The 24,590-nt window shown below is 37.0% G+C and overlaps 1 protein-coding gene across 5 annotated transcripts in view; it reads left to right on the top strand.

Annotated features, from left to right (window-relative positions):
* PMS1 (PMS1 homolog 1, mismatch repair system component) overlaps positions 1 to 4,228 on the top strand; it is a 98,679-nt gene extending 94,451 nt beyond the window's left edge. For all 5 annotated transcript variants that reach the window (XR_004350764.1, XR_004350765.1, XM_032637865.1 and 2 more), the window contains one exon: positions 3,853 to 4,228. Coding sequence is in view for 3 of the 5 variants with exons in the window: in XM_032637865.1 (XP_032493756.1) it covers positions 3,853 to 4,017 (165 nt within the window). In the remaining 2 variants the exon portion in view is untranslated. The remainder of the gene's footprint in view (positions 1 to 3,852) is intronic.
* The last annotated feature ends 20,362 nt before the right edge of the window (positions 4,229 to 24,590 follow it).

Below are 24,590 nucleotides of genomic sequence, written 5' to 3'. Positions count from 1 at the left end.
GGAGGCAGGTTATAAAGTTTTAAATGTCCAAGTGTTGGGCATTTGGTGGTAAAACAATAGTGATTGTCTCTGTATTGAGGTTCTGTCCCTCAAGGTTGACTCGTGTTATTTTGAACTTTATAATAAAGTTTATTTTCTTCCTTTTAAAAAATGAGTCATTTTTGTTTAGACTGTGATCATGGTGGGCCGTGAATTCTGAGGGTCAGATTTCCTCAACAGGAAAGTCCATTCTTTACCCTTCCTGAAGATTATAGTCAGTAGCATTCTGTGAATACTTCAAGAGGTTTGTCCTATGGAACTTGCCAACCTATTGTGGAGGCAATTCAACACTGATAGTTTCTAGGGACCTGAAACTTTTCTTGTGAAGGAGTTGGTATAAACTAAATAAAGGTTGAGGGAGTTGTGGGTAGTGTTTTGTGTATCAAAGAACAACATGGGAAGAAGTAAGATTTCAGAAATAAGAGGAAAAAAATGGTTGGGATTAGTTACAAATACTTTTACTAATACTGTACCTCTCATTATGTTAAGGCAATAGTGGATGTGATTCTTAGGGAAGATAGTCTAAGGGAAAAAGAGAACTTCTGTCAGAACCATAGTTATACTTCCATTGACGGTCAAGCTGAATAAGATGAATCGAAGATAACGATAGAAGAGTAAAAAAAGAATCAAGGGAGGAGTGGATATACAAGTCAAGGGAGGAAAGAAACTTAAAAATAAATAAGTAGTATCACATTCTCTATAGGGTATAGTTGCTAGAAGACCAGCAGGTGTGGCTGCTAGATGGCAGTTACATCCTACAAGAGAGCCATAACGGAAAAGTAGTAGTGATAGTGAAAGAGTGGGAGCAGTGGTGAAAAGTGTAGGCAGCAAGTTACATGGTGGTGAAGGGACAAAAAGAGAACATGTTTGTATTGAATTCATTGAAAAAGTCTTACAGTAAAAGATTGAAGAGCAGATGTTCCAGAAGAGGCAGGAAGGGAGATGAGTTAACAATATAAGCTTTAGAGAGGTGAAACCATTCTCTGAATCAAGAGCAGACGAGGGGGAGAGCTTTAAAGTGAAAGTAAAAATATTTTGAGGTAAACGAGAGAAGTCATGTATGATATATGTGGTAATGAAATAGGAGAGGTTATCTGCTGAGAGTGAAGAGGCTGGGGAGGCACTTGAGGATTTGAGTATATTGGAAACGATGTGAAAATAAGAGCTGCAGGTACTTCAAGAGAAGGTTGATTAGAGAAGAATAGGATATTCAAATGACATTAAAGGCTCATAAGAGCTAATATTGGTATTGGATCCAGCCAGCGAGTTTTGTGATTCTCCAACAATGCTCGGTAGAATTTATCCAAGTGTAAGGATTAGCAAGAGGAATATGGTGTAAGAGAAAAAGGGTGAGTAACGAAATTTGAACACATATTATACATAAGAAACTGTTTAATCCTAGAGGGATATAAAGATGAATTAGATTCTAGTAAGAACCTGCCCTTAGATTCTAGTTGGAATCTAGAGGGAATGCAGGAAGCGAAGCTAGAGATAGTATCTTTAATGCCTCACTAACTATTCACACCTGAAGTATGGAAAGATGACAGAAGGGTGCTTGTGGGCCAGGAGAATTAGGAAGGATTGAGGAGATTAAAGGTCAAAGTGAAGAAGAAGAATAGATTTAGTTGGAATAAAGGAAGCCGGATGATCTGAAAGATAATGGGAGAGAGTATGTGGTTAGAATAATGTTAGCATTCAGGATCTTTGAAGTAAAACAGTTTTTGAAAAAAATAAATCTTAAAACAAGCCAACTTCACTAATGCTATTTTACCCCCAAACTGTCAGTCTTCCCTATCTCAGAAAACAGCACTACCATACCAAAAATTATCCTTGATTCTGCATCCTTCATAACCAGTCCATCAGCAAGTCTTGACTTTACCTCCAACTCATGTCAGGAGTCTTTTATAACTCCCTCCATCTCCACTACTATCTCCCTAGTCAAAAACTCACCAGAGATTGCATTGAATCCATAGATTGCCTTGAGTAGTATGTTCATTTTAACTATTCTTTCAATCCAAGAACATGGTATATCTATCTGTTTGTGTCATCTTCAGTTTCTTAGATTAGTGTCATAGTTTTCCAAGTACAGGTAGGTGTACTCCTAGGTAGGTGTACTCCTAGGTATTTTACTCTTTTTGATGCAGTGGTAAATGGGGTTATGTCCTTAATTTCTCTTTCTGATAGTGTATAGAAATGCAACAGATTTCTGTATATTAATTTTGTATTCTGCAAATTTGCTGAATTCATGATGAGCTCTAGTAGTTTTCTGGTGGCATCTTTAGAATTTTCTATGTATAGCATCATGTCATCTGCAAACAGTGACAGTTTTACTTCTTCCTTTCCAATTTGGATTCCTTTTATTATTTTTCTTATCTGATTGCTGTGGCTACAACTTTCAATACTGTGTTGAATAAAAATGGTGAGAGTGGGCAACCTTGTCTTGTTCCTGATGGTAGAGGAAATGCTTTCAGCTTTTCACCATTGAGTATGATGTTGGCTGTGGGTTTGTCATAAATGGGCTTTATTATGTTGATATATGTTCCCTCTGTGCCTACTTTCTAGAGAGTTTTTATCATAAATGGATGTTGAATTTTGTCAAGAGTTTTTTCTGCATCTGTTGAGGTTATCATATGGTATATATTCAATGGAATACTACTCAGCCATAAAAAAGAAGGAAAATTTGCAACAACATGGGTGGGCTTGGAGGGTATTATGCTAAGTGAAATAAGTCAGACAGAGAAAGACAAATACTGTATGATATTACTTATATGTGGAATTTAAAAAATATAACAAACCAGTGAATATAATAACAAAAAAGAAACAGTCTCACAGATATAAAGAACAATTGAGTGGTTACCAGTGGGGAGAGGTAATATAGAGGCAATATAGGAGTAGGGGATTAATGATTAGCTTATAAAATAAGCTACAAGGATATACTGTACGACACAGGGAATATAGCCAGGTTTTATAGTAACTGTAAATGAAGTGTAACCTTTAAAAATTATGAATACTATATTGTACACCTGTAACTTACATAATATTGTATGTTACACTCAATAAAAAAAAATATATATATATATATATATAATTAATTAATTTTTAAAAACAGCTCTCACCAGGACTGCAGTGATTGCCTGCAAGACTCCTGCTTCTCTTCTTGACCTGCCTCAAGCCATACTGCACAAAGTAGCCAGACTGATGGTTTTAAAATGTGAAACGAATGTCAGGCTTTTGCTTAAAAACCCTCTGGTTACTTCCCTGTGCATTCAGATTAATACCCAAATTGCTTACCCTGTCCCAAAGGGTGATGGGGCCCCTGCCTAACTCCTTTTCTCGTTTATCTCTTCACTTTAGTAACTCTGCTGCTCCCACACTGACCATTCAGTTCTTTCTGTTCCCTCTGTCTGAAATGCTTTTCTTTCCCCATCATCTTTGCATCATAGTTCCTTAAATTGAAGCTTAATTGTCACCTGGAGGAAGCTTTTCCTAATCACACAATCACTCTCTATCACGTTGCCCAGTTTAATTTTGTGCACTATTAGTCGCTGAAATTGTCTTTGTATTTTTATCTTTCTGCTTCTCTGCACTAGAATGTCAGTTTTAGAAGAGCAAGGATCTTGTTTGTCTTGTTCTCTGCTGTATTCCTAGAACCTACAGCAGTGACTAGCATATAATTGGTGTTTAATAAATATTTGTTGAGTGAGTAAATAATAAAAGAATATAATCAATTTTCTGTCTTCCTCCTTGCCAGTAAAAACCTGTTTTTCTGCTTCAGGGTATATCACAGTAAAATGTATGGCTTTCTCTCCACAGGGAGAAGCAGTGCGTCTGTCTAGACAGTTACCCATGTACTTATCAAAAGAGGACATCCAGGATATTATCTACAGAATGAAGCACCAATTTGGAAATGAAATTAAAGGCTGTGTTCATGGTCGCCCATTTTTTCATCATTTAACCCATCTCCCAGAAGCTACATGATTAAATATGTTTAAGAAAATTTGTTACTATTGAAATCGATATGGTCATAAAATAATATGAGTTGGGTTTCAAACTGTCTTTGTACTATCATGTGTCAAATGGTTGTTTTATAAGTAAGGATTCACTGGCCTGTTTGTATACTGAAAAAATTTTCCAAAACTGTAAAAATCTTAAATAAACTAATATAGACTATTCATTTTATTCTCAAGAACCAGCCTTCATAATAATTATTGGTTGTAAACTCCAAATTGAAAAATACTTACTGTTCTTGGGTGGTTGATTTGCTAGGTTCTATGGATCTAATTGTATCCTCCAGACTTGTACATTGAAGCGCTAGCCCCCAGTGTGATGGTATTTGGAGATGGGCCTTTTGGAGAGGTAATTTGGTTTAGATGAAGTCATGAGGTGGTGCCCTCATGGTAGGATTAGTGCCCTTATAAGAAGAAATAACAGAGAGTTTGCCCATTCTCTCTTCTTCTCCCACCCCCCCATCCCCACCACCACCACCACTCCGCCCCAGCTGCCATGTGAGGACAGAGAGAAAAAGTGGCCCTCTGTAATCCAGGAATAGAGCTCTCACCAGAAACCAACCATGTCAGCCCCTTGACCTTGGACTTCTAGCCTCTGGAACTATGAAAAAATGTCTTGTGCTTTTAAGCCACGAGTCTATAGTATTTTGTTATGGCAGCCTGATCTAATACAATGGGTCAGTCCTGTGCAGGGAGAATCACAGACTCAACTGGTATATATGGCAGAAGTTATCAATCTTGTGTAAAGTAGGATTGAGAGGGAGTGGGGAAAAAGTAAGAAAATGAAATTCAGAGAAAGAAGATAAAACATAGCTTCGAAAACCCTGCTATTTACCTCTATTTGGGAGTAACAGTTGAGAAGTTGCTGTCTCTTATATGGAAATTATTGGGCTCTGGGATTAAAATTTGTCAGAACATAGGAAGATCCAGATTTTTAACAAAATTTAGATTGAGTATTCATTGTGCATGTGTCCTTTCAAAAACCAGATCCCAAGATGTTAAAAAAAATTATAAAAAAGTTAAATAAAAAAACAGATCCCACAAGTGCACCAAAGTACTTAATTTACAAAAAGTTGCAACATGATTTTTAGTGAATATATTTGTTATATAAAATAATATACAGGATACAGTGTCCCCACATTCACACCACCTGTAGTTTTCAAGGAGAATTTTTAAATTCTTAAAGACACTTGTGTTAAGAGGTACAAATAGTGATAATTTATACCTGTAGCCAGGACTTTTTTCCTAACATTGTCCTGTTTCCAACAACCCAAATACTAGAGGTTTTTTCCCCCATTAATGCCTTTAATAACTTGGGGCCCCTCCTCTGGAAGACCTTTCTGGGAGTAATCCTTTTTAATTTACTGGGTAAATTGAGGAAAGAGAAGTTCAGAGAGATACTGAGAAAGACAAAATTTGCATCATCCTTTGTACCAATCCTAAGCAAAATTTTGGAGTCATTTTCCAGCTGACGTAATCTGTTAAGAGGTCCTACAATGGCTTCTTAGATGAATAAACTCATTTTGCGTTTTCTTTCCAGTCCTGGATTCTATCAGGTCAAGGTAGTAATTATGACAGCAGGTATTTATCACTTGTTCACTAGATCCACTGTGCACGTACCTTGTATGATCTCATTAATGTTCACATCAGATTTAGGATTGTAGGTACTATTGAGTCTCCAATCCCAGAGCTCGTGTTCCTTACCACGTTCATTGCTTGCCATGGGAAGCAGGCCCTATTCGTTAGAGTCTACGGAAGTATTTGGGAAAAGAAGAAAATTATAAAGCAGCCCCTGATGCCACTCTAAGCAATACTAGATAACTTTGAGCTGCAATTTACTGACTCTGGTGGGCAGGATCGGGGCCAGTTCTGCTGAGGCCCCGCCTCCTGGCTCCCGAAGAGGGCGCAGAAGTCCCGCCCCCACGCACCACCCTCCCCATCCCCCATAGGCCCTGACGGCAGCGGCGGCGGCGGCAGCCGCAGCAGCAGCATTGGCAGCAGTAGGTGCTGCCGTCGCCGACCACGGGACAAAATGGCTGGAGGAGGCGGAAGCGTCTGCGAAGCTCTGGCTCCTAGGATGGAGGTAACGGCCGCTGCAGTTTAGGAAGCTGATGGTGGGGATTAAGGGCGATGCGAGGAGATCTGGAGGGAAAGGAAAGCCTCCCAAATTGCCCATTTTTCTCGCTAGGTTACGGCTTGGCCGGGAAGAGGGAGGATTCTTAAGGTTTGATCCTCCCAAAGTGCTCTTGAGACCCAAGGGCCTTGCTTAGCATTCCACCCTCGGCCATAACAGGGGTGACGCCGAACCCATACGGTGGTGAGGCCTGAAGTCCCCTTTGGATGGACCTTTCACCTTGTGTGGTCCCGCCGTGTGCGGTCTCGCAGTGCCTACGAGGTTTCAGATATTTAACGTACTGAAAAGTGTTAGACCTGAATTCAGGTGGATAGATTTTTGTTGTTATTTTCATTGGCTGTTTGATTCTCGATGATCATCCACATTTTGTGGCTTCAGACTGCAGGAATTATAGGCCATTCCACTGCAGCCTATGTTTCTTAACCAAGAATGTAAATATGATCTATTTATTGGAGACCCAAGGTGACTCACTAACTTAAAAACCGACGTTGCCAAGCAAATTAAAAATACCAATAATGATATTAAGGTATTTAAGTGAACTAGACTTGTTCTTGAAATCAATTCTATATTAATTTTGGCAAACCAGTGTTCTTGGATTCATAGTTGCTAAAAAGAATCTTTGAGGTGATATAATCCAAACAATTTTACAGATGAGAAAATAGAAACCAGAATACTTAACTGTGAGTTGCCTGAGTACCCACAGCTGATCTAGTACTTTACCAGTTCCACTTCAAATGTTGATATTACCATAAACAAAACAAAGAAGGGTAAGTACTGAAAGAAAAATCATACATTTTATTGCAGAACCAAATAAAAAGTGACTCAAGATTGTCAGTTACTTCTCTTCATAAACATGAATAATTAAGTGACCTATTAATTTATTCTAGAGCGTTTGGTTGATCTCACCCAAGCTTTAAACTTTTTTTTTTTTTTTTTTTTTGGGGTATGCGGGCCTTTCACCGCTGTGGCCTCTCCCGTTGTGGAGCACAGGCTCCAGACGCGCAGGCTCAGCGGCCATGGCTCACGGGCCCAGCCGCTCCGCAGCATGTGGGATCTTCCCGGACTGGGGCACGAACCTGTGTACCCTGCATCGGCAGGCGGTCTCTCAACCACTGCGCCACCAGGGAAGCCCTAAACATTTTTAATCTTCAAAACCTTCATTGTTTTCAGTAATGCTAACAACACAGTACTGAGCACTCTCCACTTCTGCCTTGAGATTGTTTTCTCTGCTGGCTTTTTTTTTTTTAATGTCTATTCAGGTATTTTGCTCGTTTTTGTTTTTATTTATTTATATTTTATTTATTTATTTTTGGCTGTGTTGGGTCTTCATTGCTTCACATGGACTTTCTCTAGTTTCAGCGACTCTTTATTGTGGTGTACAGGCTTCTCATTGTGGTGGCTTCTCTTGTTGTGGAGCATGGGCTGTAGGTGCACAGGCTTCAGCAGTTGTGGCACGTGGGCTCAGTTGTGGCTCACAGGCTCTAGAGCACAGGCTCAGTAGTTGTGGCACATGGGCTTAGTCGCTCTACGGCATGTGGGATCTTCCTGGACCAGGGCTCGAACCTGTGTCCCCTAGATTGGCAGGCAGATTCTTAACCACTGCACCACCAGGGAAGCCCTACTTGCTTATTTTTTTAATCACACTTTTTAATTCCTCCTTAAGCGACTGCAAATTAATGTAAAACTTTTTCTAGTTTTTAAAATCCTGTTTCAGTAGTTTTCAACTTTGAGCCATAGTAGGAGAACCACTGCCCTATCCTATATCAAAGTTCCCCTAACAATCTCAAGTCCATTTCATTTAGCCCATATTTTTTCATCTCTGCAATGAAGATGCTGAACCTGACCCTGAAGTGCACAGTTATTTCTAACATTCTGTAATTTTGTTTTTTCCTATTGTGTCATGAATATTCATTAGCAGGACCTGGAATGACCTATTTTCAGTTAATTATCACTCTATTACTATTGACCGTATTTAACTACTTCTGAAGAGGTCCATTTTTCCCCATAAAATCTTTTAAACTAATCAGTGGGGGTTGAGGAGTAGATTTCTTCCACCCTACTCAAATTGGACTCAGAGTCACTATAACTCCCTCATCTCTATTTTAGTTGTATATTCATTTCTTTGTTTATTCAGTGACATTTATTGAGTGCCATACTCAGTGCTGAACACAATACAGAGAAAAGACATTCCTTGCCCTCCAGTTGAGAAAAATTATTGCAATGTAATATAAGTGTTATGAGACTATGTATCAATAGTATGTAGTACAGAAGTGTAGAGGGCCACCCACTGCCTTTGAGAAACCTATGGAAGAAGCTAGCAAGTTGAATCTTAAGGTTAAGGATTATCCAGGAGGAGAAAGAAAAGAAAGGTATTTCAGGCAGGAGGAATAGCATGTGCCAGTGCCTTGGTGAGTGCAAGGAATTCTACATTGCTGTATCTTGAGAAGTAAATGGAGACTGGAGTAGAATGATAGGCAGTACCTTGATCATAAAGGGTCTCATAGGCCTCTAAGTATTTTGTAGATTTTATCCCAAGGACTGTGGGAAGCCAATAAAGTTTTTCAGCAGGGAAGTACACATTAAGGTTTAGAGAATACTTTAGCCAAGTTAAAAGCAGATAAAGAAAGCAGGCTACTTGAGAATTCAGACAATGTGAATGATCCAAACAAAAAGAGATAATTGACTCTGTGGTAACAAATAGAGAAAGTCTATTTGATAGTTATTGAGGCCCTCATAGCCTTGTGGTGGTCTTCAGTTTAGATTCTCTAGGATAATGCCATAATAGAATTAAAGTAGAAAATGAGGTCTCTCTCCATTTGGCTAATTTGTGGTGATAATAGATTACTGGAAGAATGTAGAGTCATTTGCCTTTCTTGTCTATATAAGAAGTCAGTATAATTTCGGCTAATCCTTTTGTGTTCCTTACTCAAATTCAGTATCTTTTAAAAAAATTGTTAAATCCGGTGCTTAAATTTTAATCTAGGCTTGTATAAGTGCCATTTGGAAACCAACCTAAAGTTTCTAGTTATACCTTAAATGAAATAGTTTTATCTATAAAGGACTTAAATATTCATATGTAATTTTCTAGATAACATGACAGATACTTAACAAGATAAAGTAATGGCTGGAAAATTTTAAATTATCTTTAATGTTGAACTTATTTGATTTTTAAGAACTTTCTCATAGGCATTTTAATTATGTTTTGTAATTTAGATCATAGAAATGAATGATGAATTAAGAAGAACAGGCAAGAAACTGTGAATGGATTGAACGTATTTTTGGAAGAAAATGGTATGTTTTCAAAAGTTAACTTTATTTCTTTAAAAAGAACATTTTTGTTTCTAAATTTGCTTTCGTTTTATCTATGACAAAACTATGATGCTATCCTGCCTAAAAAAATATTTTAAGTATTTCGCTAATAATAATAGTGAAAATTTTTTCCATGTGTCTTTACGTGTAAATAACTACATGTGTATAATGTACTTATTATCTATTTCAAAGTCCTTTGCACTTTTTTTGGTCTTTTCTTCTTAGCTTCCCTGGTCATATAAAAAACTCATAAATCAAAAATTCTCCCCCATACATAGTGAGATCCTTGATGTCCCAGATAAAAGCAAGATTAAAACACAAACCTTCACACAATGCGGTTTCTAACTTGTCAAAGATTTTATAGGAGCAATCAAGTTTTAGCTATTTTTTCCATTTAAAACCCAAATGAAATATACAATCCTTCTCTGTCCCCAAAGGTGAAGAAGAGTACCCCATGTTTCCTAGGTTTCTTCAGATGACAAGTTTGAGGCTACTCTGTGTATACTAGTACAGTCAACCCTCAGTATCCACAGGTTCCACGTCTGCAGACTCAATCAAGCATGGATCAAAAATATTCGGGAAAAAAAATTCCAGAAAGTTCCAAAAAGCAAAACTTGAATTTGCCATACACCAGCAACGATTTACATAGCATTTACATTGTACTTCCAACTATTACAAAGTATTTACATGGTATTAGATATTATAAGTAATCTAGAGTTGATCTAAAATATACAGGAAGATCTGTATAGTTTATATGCAAATACTATGCCATTTTTTGTAAGGGACTTGAGCATCTTCTTGGATTTTGGGATCTGTGGGGAGTCCTGGAAATAATCCCCCACGGATACCGAGGGATGACTATATATGAGTATGGCCTAAGTCAGCACTTCTCAAATTTTAATGTGCATATGAATCTCCTAGGCATCTTATTAAAATACATGTCTGATTGAGTAGGTCTGGGGTAGGGTCTAATAGTCTGCATTTCTGACAAGTTCCCAGGTGCTGCTGGTTCAGGAACCATACTTGGGTTAAGAAGAGTGCACATAATTTTTGGCCAAATGCTAGATTCTTGCAATAGAATACAGGTATGTTTTTAATCCAAACGTGCTGCAAGTCAAATAATCAGAATTGAGTGTGTTAATGGCTCTCCATTCTTGTTGGGAAGACAGATTTAGGATGTCTTTTGGAACATCATTCTTTATAAAGTTGTCCCATTCTATATACAGTTGTCCCTTGGTATCCATGGGGCAGCGGGTGGTGCAGGGGGGATACCAAAATCCATGGATGCTCAAGTCCCATAGTGGGCCCTCTGTTTCCATACATGTGGAACCTGCTAATACTAAGGTATGTTTATTGAAAAAAAGTCCCAAAAAAGTGGGCCTGCACAATTCAAACCTATGTTGTTCGAGGGTCAACTATATTCTCAAAATATTGGTTTCAAAGTGACCACCATCAACTGTTCCCTTCTTATACACACAAGTCATCCCCTCATTAAGAGGTGGAGTCCACTCCTCCATTCCCTTGAATCTGGGCTAGTTTTTGATTACTCTGATCATTAATTAGATTATAACAGAAGTGAGGCTATATGCCTTCCAAAGCGAAGTCATAGACGCCTTGCAACTTTCCTCCTGGCTCTCTTGAACCTTTCTCTGGGAAGGTCAGTCACCTCATAAGAAGTCAGCCTACCCTGAGTCTGCCATTATGTAAAAAAGTACAAGGTAGCCAGGTGAAGAGGCCGTGTGGAGAAAGAAATGCCTGACTAATGGGTTTCTAGTTGTTCAGCCATCCTAGCTCAGGTGCCAGATGTTGAGTGGAGACTCCTTTAGACAACTCTAGCCTCAGCTGCCATCTTATTATTTGAGGTACCCCAAGTGAGAACTGCCCAGCTGAGCTTATCAACCCCCAGAACCATGAAAGATAAATTGTCAAACCACAAAGTTTTGAGGTTTGTTATGCAGAGGTAGATAAACAGAACATTTACGTTATGCCAACTTGAGTGTTATTACCGAAATGTCATGTTGTTCTTGCAGAAAATGATCAGTGTAGAGGTTGCAGATTCATCTGAAATTTTCACATAAATAATATTGCAGTCTAGGTTTTTTATTATAAACTTACTCATGTAATGTCTAGCATCTTATTTTCATTAAAATGTTCTAGTATTAAATAACATATTTGAGTCATGTTTTATGATCATGCCTTTGAGATTAGGGATAATATTGATTTAGAGGATTGTTTATTTATAGATCTGATTTTCAGCTCTTCCACATAATCACTAGAATTTCCCATTCTTACCAGTCGATACTGTCACCTATCCATGGGATCAAACTATGAGTGAGAAATAGGTTAATGTTCTTTACTGAATATTAACTTTTCTTGTATCTTAGATTCATGCCATGATTTGTCTAGATATTGTTCCCCACAATAGCTTCTTAAGGGGGCTTTATTTCTTTCATAAAAAATGATTTTAGTGACATGTAAAGACATATTCATTCACTCAGTTTTTACCAGACATCTATCAGAAACACCCTGGGAAACTCAATACACAGGGATTCAAAATTAAATAAAAACATAATCTCCTCCTCAGGAACATGTAGTCAGTTAAAAGAATAGTCCACACATAACTCTGTTAGAATGAATGCTAAATGAAAGGAATGAAAATGCAGGGGTGGTTCAGAATAAAGAAAAATCACAACAGCAAGGGTGATCAGCTTCATGAAGAAAATTGCAGTTGAGCTGGGATGTGGGAGTGGGGAAGTTTTCTTGTTTGCATGGTTTTTTTTTCACATTTCCTATGTTACATGAAATATTTTTACATTCTTCCATCACAGGTTATGTTATGTTAAGTGTACTTTAAAATTTTTTTAATTTAATTTATTTAAACTAAAGAAAAAGTTCATACATATCTTCAATCCCCAGCCCCTTGCCTCTTGCAACAACCATTGGTTCTCTGTGTCCATGGGCTTGGTTTTTTGTTTTAAGATTACACACGTAAGAAACATACGTTATTTGTCTTTCTTTGTCTGATTTATTTCACTTAACATGATGTTCTCCATGTCCATCCATGGTTGTCTCAAATAGCAAGATTTCATTCTTCTTTATGGCTGAATAATACTCCATTGTATTTATATATACCACATCTTCTTTATCCATTCATCCATTGATGGACACTTAGATTGTTTCCATATCTTGGCTATTGTAAATAATGCTGCAATGAACATAGGAGTACATGTATCTTTTCGAATTAGTGTTTTCATTTTCTTCATGTAAATACCCAGAAGTAGAATTACTAGATCACATGGTAATTCTAGTTTTAATTTTTTGAGAAACCTTCTTATGGTTTTCCACAGCAGCTGTATCAGTTAACATTCTCACCAACAATGCACAAGGATTCCCTTTTCTCCACATTCTTGCCAACACTTGCTATTTCTTTTTGTCTTTTTGGTAATAGGCATTTTAACAAGTGTGAGGTGACATCTCATTGTGGTTTTGACTTGCATTTACCTGATGGTTAATGACATAGATCATCTTTTCATGTACCTGTTGGCCATCTCTATGTCTTCTTTGAAAAAACATCCATTCAGATCTTCTGCCCATTTTTCATTTTTAATTTTTCTTGAATTGGGGTATAGTTGTTTCACAGTGTTGTGCTAGTTTCTGCTGTACAGCGAAGTGAATCAGCTATATGTATACATATATCCCCTCTTTTTTGGATTTCCTTCCCATTTAGGTCACCACAAAGCACTGAGTAGAATTCCCTGTGCTATACAGCAGGTTCTCATTAGTCATCTGTTTTATACATAGCAGTGTATATATGTCAATCCCAATCTCCCAGTTCATTCCACCCTCCCTTTCCCTGCCTTGGTGTCATATGTCTGTTCTCTACGTCTGTGTCTCTATTTCTGCTTTGCAAATAGGTTCATCTGTACCATTTTTCTAGATTTCTACAGATTTTTTTTTTTTTTTTTTTTAACGGTACGTAGGCCTCTCACTGCTGTGGCCTCTCCCCTTGCAGAGCACAGGCTCCAGACACACAGGCTCAGCAGCCATGCATGTGGGATCTTCCCGGACCGGGGCACGAACCCGTGTCCCCTGCATCGGCAGGCGGACTCTCAACCACTGCGCCACCAGGGAAGCCCTCTACAGATTTTTTATCAGATTTTTTTTTTTTTTTGCTATTGAGTTGTATGTGTTTTTTGTATATTTTGTTATTAGCCTCTTATCAGATATATGATTTGCAATTATTTTTTCACACTGAATAGGGTGCCTTTTAATTTTGTTGATAGTTTTCTTTGCTGTTCAGAAGCTTTGATATGGTTCCACTTGTTTAGTTTGATGTGGTCCCACTTGTTTATATTTGCTATTGTTACTTTTTACATTTGGTACCAGATTCAAAAAGTATTGCCAAGACCTATGTCAAGGAGCTTATTGCCTGTGTTTTCTTCTAGGAGTTTTATGGTTTCAGGTCTTATGTCCAAGTCTTTAGTCCATTTTGAGTTAATTTTTGTGTATGGTGTAAGTTAGTGATTCAGTATCATTCTTTTGCATATGACTGTCCAATTTTTCCAACACCATTTTTTCAAGAGATGGTTCTTTCCCCATTGTTATATTTTTGGCTCCTTCATCATAAGTTAATTGGCCATATATGTGTAGGTTTATTTCTGGGCTATTCTGTTTCATTGATCTATGTGTCTGTTTTTATGCCAATACCATACTGTTTTAATTACTAATCTTTGTAATATAGTTTGAAATCAGGAAGCATGATGCCTCCAGCTTTGTTCTTCTTTCTCAAGATTGCTTTGGATATTCGGGGTCTTTTGTAGTTCCATATAAATTTTAAAATTGTTTGTTCTATTTTTGTGAAAAATACCATTGGAATTTTGGTATGATTGCATTGAATTTTTTATATTGCTTTGTGTAGTATGGACATTTTAACAATATTAATTCTTTCAAATGAGCATGGAATATGTTTCCATTTATTTGTGTCTTCTTCAATTTCTTTCATTAATGCCCTGTAGTTTTTAATATATTGGTCTTTCACCTCCTTGGTTAAATTTATTCCTAGGTACGTTATTCTTTTTGATGCAATTATAAATGGGATTATTTTCTTAATTTCTCTTTCTGATAGTTCATTATTAGTATAAAGAAACGAAGCAGATTTTTGCATACTGCAACTTTGCTCAATTGGTTTATTAGTTCTAACAGTTTCTTGATGGAGTCTTTAGGGTTTTCTACATGTATTATCATGTCATATGCAAACAGTGACAGTGTTACTTCTTCATTTCCAGTTTGAATTCCTTTTATTTTTCTTCTCTGACTACTGTGCCTAGGACTTCCGATACTATGTTGAATGAAAGTGGCAAGAGTGGGCATCCTCGTCTTGTTCCTGATCCTAGAGAAAAGCCTTCAGCTTTTAACCAATAGCTTGTTAGCTGGGGTTTGTCATGTATGGCCTTTGTTATGTTGAGGTATGTTCCCTCTATTCCTACTTTATTGAGAGTTTTTTTTAATCATAAATGGATGTTGAATATTGTTAAAAGCTTTTTCTGCATCTGTTGAGATGATCATATGATTTTTATCCTTTATTTTGTTAATATGGTGTATCACATTGACTGACTTGTGGATGTTGAACTATCCTTGCATCCCTGCAATAAATTCCACTTGATCATAGTATATGATCTTTTTTTTTTTTTTTTTTGCGGTACGCGGGCCTCCCGCTGTTGTGGCCTCTCCCGTTGCGGAGCAGCAGGCTCAGCGGCCATGGCTCACGGGCGCAGCCGCTCCGCGGCATGTGGGATCTTCCCGAATCGGGGCACGAACCCTTGTCCCCTGCATCGGCAGGCGGACTCTCAACCACTGCGCCACCAGGGAAGCCCAGTATATGATCTTTTTAATGTATTGTTGAATTTGGTTTGCTGATATTTTGTTGAGGATTTTTACCCATCAGGGATATTGGCCTGTAATTTTCTATTTTTTAGGGTCTCTATCTGGTTTTGAATCAGGGTAATGTTGGCTTTGTAGAATGAATTTGGAAGCATTCCTTCCTCTTCAGTTTTTTGAAATAATTTGACAGATAGGTATTAACTTTTCTTTAACTGTTTAGCAGAATTTACCTGCAAAGCCGTCTAGTCCTGGACTTTTATTTGTTGGAGTTTTTGATTCCTGATTCAATTTCATTACTGGTAATTAGTCTGTTCAGATTTTCTCTTTTTTCTGATTCAGTCTGGTAAGATTATATGTTTTTGGGAATTTATCCATTTCTTCTAGGTTGTCCAGTTAGTTAGCATATAATTGTTCATAGTCGTCTCTTATGATTCTTTGTATTTCTCTGGTATCAATTATAACTTCTCTTTCATTTCTGATTTTATTTATTTGGGCACTCTTTTTTTTTCTTGGTAAGTCTAGGGAAAGTTTTATCAATTTTGTTTATTTTTTCCAAGAATTAGCTCTTAATTTCATCGATCTTTTCTATTGTCTTTTTAGTCTCTATTTCATTGATTTCTGCTCTTTGTTATTTTCTTCCTTCTACTAACTTTGGGCTTCATTTGTTCTCCTTTTTCTAGTTCTTTAAGGTGTAATGTTAGGTTGTTTATTTGAGACTTTTCCTATTCCTTGAGGTAGGCATTTATCACTATGAACTTCCCTCTTAGAACTGCTTCTGTTGCATCCCATAAAATTTAGTATGTTACATTTCCATTTCCATTTGTATCAAAGTATTTTCTGATTTCTCTTTTTATTTTTTTCTTTGATCCCTTAGTTATTCAGTATAATGTTTTTAGTGTATTTAATGTTTAATGTTGTTAATGTGTTTAATGTGAATTTTCCAGTTTTCTTTCATTAATTTTTAGTTTCATACCATATGGTTAGAAAACATGCTTGGTATAATTTCAGTCCCCTTAAATTTGTTAAGATGTGTCTTGTGACCTAACATATGAGCTGTCTTGTGCACTTGAGAAGAATGTGTATTCTGTTGCTTTTAGATGGAATGCTTTGTAAATATCTGTTAATCACTTGTCTAACATGTTGTTTAAGGCCAATGTTTTCGTTCTAATTTTCTGTCTGGGTGATCTATCCATTGGTGTAACTGGGGTATTAAAATCCCCTACTATTATTGTATCACTATCAATTTCCCCCTTTAGGTCTTTTAATATATGCTTTATATATTTAGGTGCCACTATGTTGGATGCATAACTATTTGCATATGTTATATCCTCTTGTTGGATCACTCCTTTATCATTATGTAATGCTCTTCTTAATCTCTTATTACAGTATTTGTTTTAAAGTCTATTTTAACTGATTTAAGAATAGCTACTCCAGCTTTCTTTTGATTTCCACTTGCATGGAATATCTTTTTCCATCCCTTCCTTTTTAGTCTGCAAGTGTCCTTACATCTGAAGTGTGTCTCTTGTAGGCAGCATATGAGTGGGTCTTGTTTTTTTATCCACTCATCCAGTCTATGTCTTTTAATTAGAGAATTTAGTCCATTTATATTCACAGTAATTATTGATAGATCTGTGCTTATTGCCATTTTGTTTATTGTTTTCTAACTGTTTTTGTAGTTTCTCTCTGTTCCCTTCTTCTCTTACTTTTCCTTTGTGGTTTAATGACTTTCTTTAGTGGTATGCTTATATTCCTTTTTCTTTTGTTTGTGTGTTTACTATAGGTTTTTGCTTTGTGGTTCCCATAAGGCTTACATATAACAACTTATATCTATAACAGTCTATTTTAAGTTGATAATGACTGAAATTTGATCTGATTCTGAAACTCAAAGTTGTTACTGTTCCCCCACCTCTATGTTTTATGTTTTTAAAGTCACATTTTATATATTTTTATCTTGTGTATCCCTTAACTAATTATTGTGATCATAGTTTTACTACTTTTGTCTTTTAAACTTCATAGTAGCTTTATAAGTACTTAATTTACTACCTTTACTGTATATTTACTTTTCAGTGAGATTTATTCTTTAATATGTGTTCTTGTTACTAATTAGCACCCTTTCTTTTCAACTTAAGTCCCTTTAACATTTCTTGTAAAGCCAGTTTAGTGGTGATGAACTCCTTTAGCTTGGGTTCTCTGAAGAACTCTGTATCTCTCCTTAAATTCTGAATGATAACTTTGTCAGGTATAGTATTCTTGGTTGGAATTTTTTTCTTTCAGCACTTTGAATATATTATGCCACTCCCTCTGACCAGCAATGTTTGTGCTGAAAAATCTGCTAATAGTCTTATGAGGGTTCCCTTGTACATAGCAAGTCATTTTTCTCTTGCTTCTTTTAAGGTTTTCTCCATGTCTTTGATTTTTGATATTTCAATTATGTGTCTTTGTGTGGTCTCTTTGGGTTTACTTAACTGGCCAGTTCAAGATGGTGGTGATATAGGAAGATACTGAACTCATCTCCTCCCATGGACACACTGAGTCTACAGCTACATATGGAACGATTTCCTCTTTAAAAAAACCCTAAAGACTGACTGAGTGACAGCTCTGCACCAGGCAGACAAGAAGAAATCCACATCAAAATGGGCTGGAGAGGCTGGGACACGATCTTGCCGTCAATCTCACCCCCTATGTGATGACCCACAACTGGAGGGAACTCAAAACCCAGAGCTTCTCTCTGAGGAGCAAAGGGTTCAACCCCAAGTGGAGTTCCCCAGTTTTTAAGACATATGCGTGAGAGATGACCCCACATAAAATCTAATTTTGAAAACCAACAGGGCTCACATCCGGAGACCCACATGATGGTGGTGATCTAAGAAACAGCTCTTAAAAGGCTCATGAACACAGATTCACCACCCCAGGGCCCAGCTCAGAGGAAGCTAGCTGATTGTGCCTAGACTTAAAGTGAAGGAGGCTCACCTGCTTATATTAAAACCTTGGTCTAAGGGTCAGGCATCTAATTTAACATACACTTCTGTGAGCCTGCTGGAACTCTTCCCAGGTGGAGACTTGCAGGCACCATCTTCATGTTCTCCCTTTGCCATGCTTCACAGAGCCAGTATCTCCCAGAAAAAGGCCTTTACACATGTCTGGTGCCCTGATTTTTGCAGCTGCCATGCAGGGCATGCCTCCTGATCACCTGGCTCTGGAGGCCAGGGGAGCTTGCATTTCTCCACACATGGGACTGTAATTAATGGTGTCACTCAAAAAGGAGCTCATACCCCTGTCTGGTGTCCTGATTTTTATGATTCCTACCAGGAGACACCTCTACATTGCCTGGCTCTGGTGGCCAGTGGGGCTTATACTCACAGATCCCACAAGACTGTAACCAATGGAGGGAGAGTTCTTAAACAGCTACCATCTCAGGGCACTTCAAGAGGCAACAGACCCAGAGCTAGGTGTTTCTGTGAAGGAGATCTATTAGCTAATCATCATAACTATGGCTCGGTGGGGTAGGTGAGAGGGGAGCGGGGCAGGCTTCTATTTAAACACACATCTAGGGGCTGACCGTAATCCTTCTCAAAGACCTCAAAGGGTGGATGCTGTCTTCACACTCACCCTCTGCCAAGCTCCAGAGCACAGCGTTGCCTGGAGAGGAGCTTTGCAAATGTCTGGTGCCCAGTTTTTATGACTGATGGCTTGGGAGACACCCCTTGATCACTGGCTCTGGTGGCCAGAAAGCCTGGCATTTTAGGGTCCCAGAAGACTGTGGCAATCAGAGGAATGGTTCTTGTCAGGCTACCACCACCAGGACACTGCACAGACAGCAGACTGAGGCATACACCCCCAGTCTTTCTGTAAAGGAAGGGCACTTTGCTTTTCCTGGAGCTTCATACTGAGGGGCAGACCTCAGGTTTGGCACACATTTATTGGCCTACAGAGCTGCTCTCAAGGAACATAGGCTGTGGACACTGTCTTGACACTCCCCTGCTGCCTTGTTCCCGCTCACCAGTGTCTCCCAGAAAGGAATTTATTCATTTGTCTGGAGTTTCAATTTTTGTGATTGCTGCCCAGGGGCCACCTCCAGATCATCTGGCTCTGGTGGCTGGTAGGGCTTACACTTGTGGCCCCTCAAGACAATATATATTTGCATACTTTTAAAAGTTGCTGCCTGACTGTCTGGCTTCCAGTCAGCCTGAATCTAGGTGCTGAGATCCTCCCCTAGGGACACTGACAGGTCTTGGCATATCCTCAACAACTAGGAGCTATTAAAAACATAATAGGCTGCTTGGACAAACAAAGGTTTGAGAGTCAATCAAGAGTTGGGACAGGGCTGAATGAAAGTTTTCATTTACATGAGGCTACTCCTTCAAGACTGCGAGAGGTGGTTGTTTCATCTACTGTACAGAAACCAACACAGAGAGTCACGCAAAATGAAGAAGCAGAGGAATATGTTCCAAATGAAAGAACAAGGTGAACCTCAGAAAAAAACCTTAATGAAACAGAGATAAGTAATTTACCTGTTAAAGAATTCAAAGTAGTGATCATAAAGATGCTCACTGAACTGGGGAAAAGAAGGACAGAGTGGATGAACACAGTGAGAACCTCAACAAAGAGATGGAAAACATAAGAAAGTACCAAATAGAAGTCAAAGAGCTGAAGAATACAATAACTGAGCTGAAAAATACATGATAGGGGTTCAACAGGAGACTAGATGAAGCAAAGGAAAGGATCAGTCAACTTGAAGACAAGACAGTGGAACTTACCTCATCACAGCAGTGAAAAGAATGAAAAAATATGAAGATAGTTTAAGGGACTTATGGGACAACATGAAATAGACTATTATTCTCATAGAGCTCTCAGAAGAAGAGAGAGAGAAAGGGACAAAAATCTTATTTGAAGGAATAATGGCTGAAAACTTCCCTAACTTGGGGAAGAAATAGACATCCAGATCTAGGAAGCCCAGAGAGTTCCAAATAAAATGCATGTTTTTTAATTAGAAATCAAAGAAGATATTTTAGACATAGGGAAGAAAAGGGTAGAGATAGTAGAGATGAAACATGTTAGAATTATGACTTAGAAAGATTAACTGTGGCAGCCAGGTATGACATTCTTTGTATGAGAGAGAAAGTCAAGTTCAGTTAGAGGCCTGTTGCTGTAGGCAGAACATAAATAATGCATGAATTAAGGCAATGACCTTTGAAATTAAAAGGAGGAAAAAAGAAATGGAAATAGACTCAATTGAACTTAATGCCTAATTATGTATGTAGATAGACAGATAGATGATCAGTGCATCTTAGGCATTACAGCCGGCTCAATTTGAGTCTGTGCATAAATTATAGTACCACTAGGGAAGACTACATTATGTAGAAGGAGCACTGGTGGAAGAGTGATGGTGCAATAAAAGTAGCTCTCTCAGAAAATGAACCTGTTTTCCATATAAATGTATCCTTTATACATTAGGAAATAGAGCAAAAATGACTTTAGATGCTTTTAAAAATAAAAGTTAGTATGACCACTCATGTCTTATTAAAACAGAATAAACACTCCTAACATCGGATACTTATACTGAGAATCTTTGAAAGATGGATGAACTTTGCACCAGCTTAAGGGTAGATAAAAATAATTTTTTCCACATTGTAATACATTTATGAACAAACATTCAGTGTAATCTCTCTGAACATCATAGTGCCCCTTAGAATGAATATTCATAGCTTTTTTTTTTTTTTTACTATTTTGCTTATATCATCTACAGGTAGAATTGACATCCACATCTTTTGGGCATCCCCAAATAAAATCTTCTTTTTTGAATTAGAACCAAGAACCAAAGCTCAGTGTTTCAATGGTACTTGAGGCTCCTGCATCAATTTTAGATCCATTTCTTTTCATATCACTTCATATGTTCTCCTTCTTCTACTAACCATACCAATTAAATTTTATTTGTATAATCCTTCTTCTACTTTTAGTTTTCCTCCTAAATTGTTTCTTATGCCTAAATTAGTCTCCTTTTCCTAATGTGAAAGGATTTTGGCATCTCTCCTTAAATTGCCTCTCTTTCATAATATTTTATTTCAGATGTCAGAAAGGTTTATGCTTTCCCTTTAATGTGATTTATATTTTTTAAAATTTTAAACCCACATTTAAAAACTTTCTTAATCAAAAGAACCAATTGAAATTTAGAAAATTTAGACTCAAATGTAAAATACTGAATACTAAACATTAAAATTAATATTAAAAATCTCAGTACTAGGAATTCCCTAGTGGTCCAGTGGTTAGGACTCCACACTTTCACCAGTGAGGGCCCGGGTTCAATTCCTGGTCGGGAACTGAGATCCCACAAGCCATGCGGCACGGCCAAGGAATAAAAAAAAAAAAAAAAATTTAAAAAAAATCTCAGTACTGAATTTCAGTCAACTAAGACAACAACACTTATGAGGAGAAAAATAAGTCTCTGCAAGAGGAAAGAAAAGGTGGACTTGAACACCATTTATTTCCAAAAAGGATTTTCAGTGGGTTACAGTTAAAGAACAAATAGAATGAGATCAAAACCATTAACGTAGAAAAAAAATTCTAAATAGTAAAGGAAAGAGAATGTGGAAGAATACAGAAAAGACAAAATGAAACTAATCTGAATGGAGAGCTACAGCCAGAGTCAAAAGGAAGAAGCCCTAGAGTTGGGGGAAACTCTGTTGTTTGATCACCACAAAAGTTCTTCTCTCATTTTCTCCTCATCACTCATACTTTATGGGACAATGCACTAATAATTATTCCCACTGTCTGGACATCCTTCCGCTGGCCAAAATCTCCTCTTTCTTTTCCCCCGGAGCAATGACATAACTCCTGTACCCTACCACTTGTGTATATTCAATGCTTGGTATACTTAGCATTAAAGTCACTAAGTATCGTGACTTTCTTGGGTTTAGTTTTACCTGTTTATCTACATCACCTAAAGTTGTGCCTAACCTAGAAGGCCATCTACAGTCTTCTGTAAATTTGAATGATGGCATTTTATTTAGCGCTCTTTCCCTTCAATTTCAAATCTGCTGATATTGACAAAGCAATACTAGTCTTACTCCCCATCCAAAGGAGAGTCGTGGGAAATAAAATTAAAAGTTCATTTGGAAACAGACTTTGAGGGGCCCTGAATATAAGGCTAAAGATTTTCAACTTTGGTAAGAGCAGCTAAAAGCTTTTGAGCAGGAAGATAAAATAATCAGAACTGAACTTTAGGAATATTAGTTTAAAATTGTGTTGAAAATGAATTGAAATGAGTAAGAATAGAGATGGGGAGGTCAGTTGAAAAAAAGTCAAACGTAAATTTCCATTTTTGTTATGGATAAATGTCTTAGTCATCTCGTGTTCATTATGTTCATTCAACATAGAAGAAGAAGTTTCTTTAGAAGAACTTGAAGAAGAATTTGACATTCTTGAGGTGTAAAAATATATTATTTCTAAACTTAAACTCAATCAAAGTAAAATTTTAAAGCATATATTTTTATTTTCCATTTTCTAGTCCTAATATTTCCAGTAAAATATGTTAGTGACTTTGGAGGATGACAAAACCATACTTAACGAGAATGTTGAGTTTATGGTGCACATGGACAAAAAGATGCTTTAAATTTATTTAATTTTATCTTGATTTTCATAGCAGCAAATATTCTGATGTGTAGCCTGGGGGAAAATGCATATTTTGTTATCCTTCTTTGTAGATCTTGTATGTTCCTTATACTTACTGCTGTTCCTGTACTTTCTCCCGCATTCCACACGGGCCTAAATATTTCCAGATAACCTCTTGTTTTTTCTCTCTTTCCCAACCACCAAGTATACTTCCTTTTCCCTTAATTTGGTTGATCCTGGCTAAGTGTTAAAGGAAAAGGAATTAGATTGAAAAAGTATTTATATCAATGTGAATGATATAAAGATGCATGAAGGGCGAAAAACTATAATGTGAGTGACTTGGATATTTGGATTTTAAAAGGAATTAGTTTCCCTGAATTAATCTCTGATTGACTGAATTTCAGGCAGTTTAGGGATATACGTTTTTTGGGGAAACTACCTACTCTTATATACATTTTAAGACTGCCCTAATACTACATTTTTCTTTTCCTTAAAGGAAGAAGAAACAGAAACTATAAGTGAAGATAGTAGTTCAAAAGAAGTACATGATATGTCAGTGAAATAAATATATAAATTGCTTTTAAATTTATAACTTTTATTCAAATATAATGCACATATGTTCTGTATTTATGAATCAATAATACAGTATAATGTAAGGCTGTGGGCCTTGGAGTTGGACAGCTTCAGGATTGAATTTCAGCTCTGTTCATTACTAGCTATGTTACTGTAGACTAACTTCTATGTGCTTCCTCTGTGTTGTATAGAGATAATATTTACTTTGCAGAGATTTGTAAAGATTAAGTGAGAGGAAATGTAAAGCATCTAGTACAATGCCTACCACATAGTAGATACTCAGCAATTATTAGTGCCCATCCCTTATGTTTTCATCTATTTTTGAAGGAAATTTTACAGTTTAAAAAAAATAAAGCATTTTAAAAATGCTCAGTCTGTGCACCTAAGTATAACAGATGTATATCATTTTTGGTAAGTTACTCATCATAACAGTATCTTATTCAGATGCCATCTTAATAATTAGATACTGACAACAATACTATGAATTTATAGTTAACTTTTTATTAAGCTAATGAAAGAGAGCCCCTGCATAGTTAAAAATAATTTATATTTTCTTTGAAGTTTGTTTTAGATTATGGATATTTTTGGTCTGATTATTTATAGTTCTTCAAAGAAAATACTGAGAACATTTTGAAGGTCCAACTCAAGCAACTCTGGAAATTTATTACATTTCTTTATCCTTTTCTTCTCAAATTCTTCTCTCACTCACAACTCCACTTTAGAAACAGATTACATCAACTCTCAATGACACAAAGTATCTTTTTAAGGTAGATCTGAAACTCTTGTTATTGTAATACCTACTTGGGGTGGGTAAATTTTATATATTTCCTGGGGCATATAAGTAATTAATGAAAGCTCCTATTCCAGCTTCTTGTTTTGAGTAAACAGATCATCTTTATTTCAACAAAAGCTTTAAGTGGCTGACAGTGTTGAAGAATTTGAAAGTTTTATGTTTCCCAGAGATTTTACCATATCCTCTTTAGAACTCAGAATTGAATAAAATAGAAAAGTTAGAATAGGGACTAAAGCTCTTTGATGGT

The sequence above is a fragment of the Phocoena sinus genome, chromosome 7 (genome assembly GCF_008692025.1).
Source record: "Phocoena sinus isolate mPhoSin1 chromosome 7, mPhoSin1.pri, whole genome shotgun sequence".
Taxonomy (NCBI): Eukaryota; Metazoa; Chordata; class Mammalia; order Artiodactyla; family Phocoenidae; genus Phocoena; species Phocoena sinus.
Note: the sequence above shows the minus strand (reverse complement) of the source record. Positions and strands in the feature narration are given on the sequence as shown.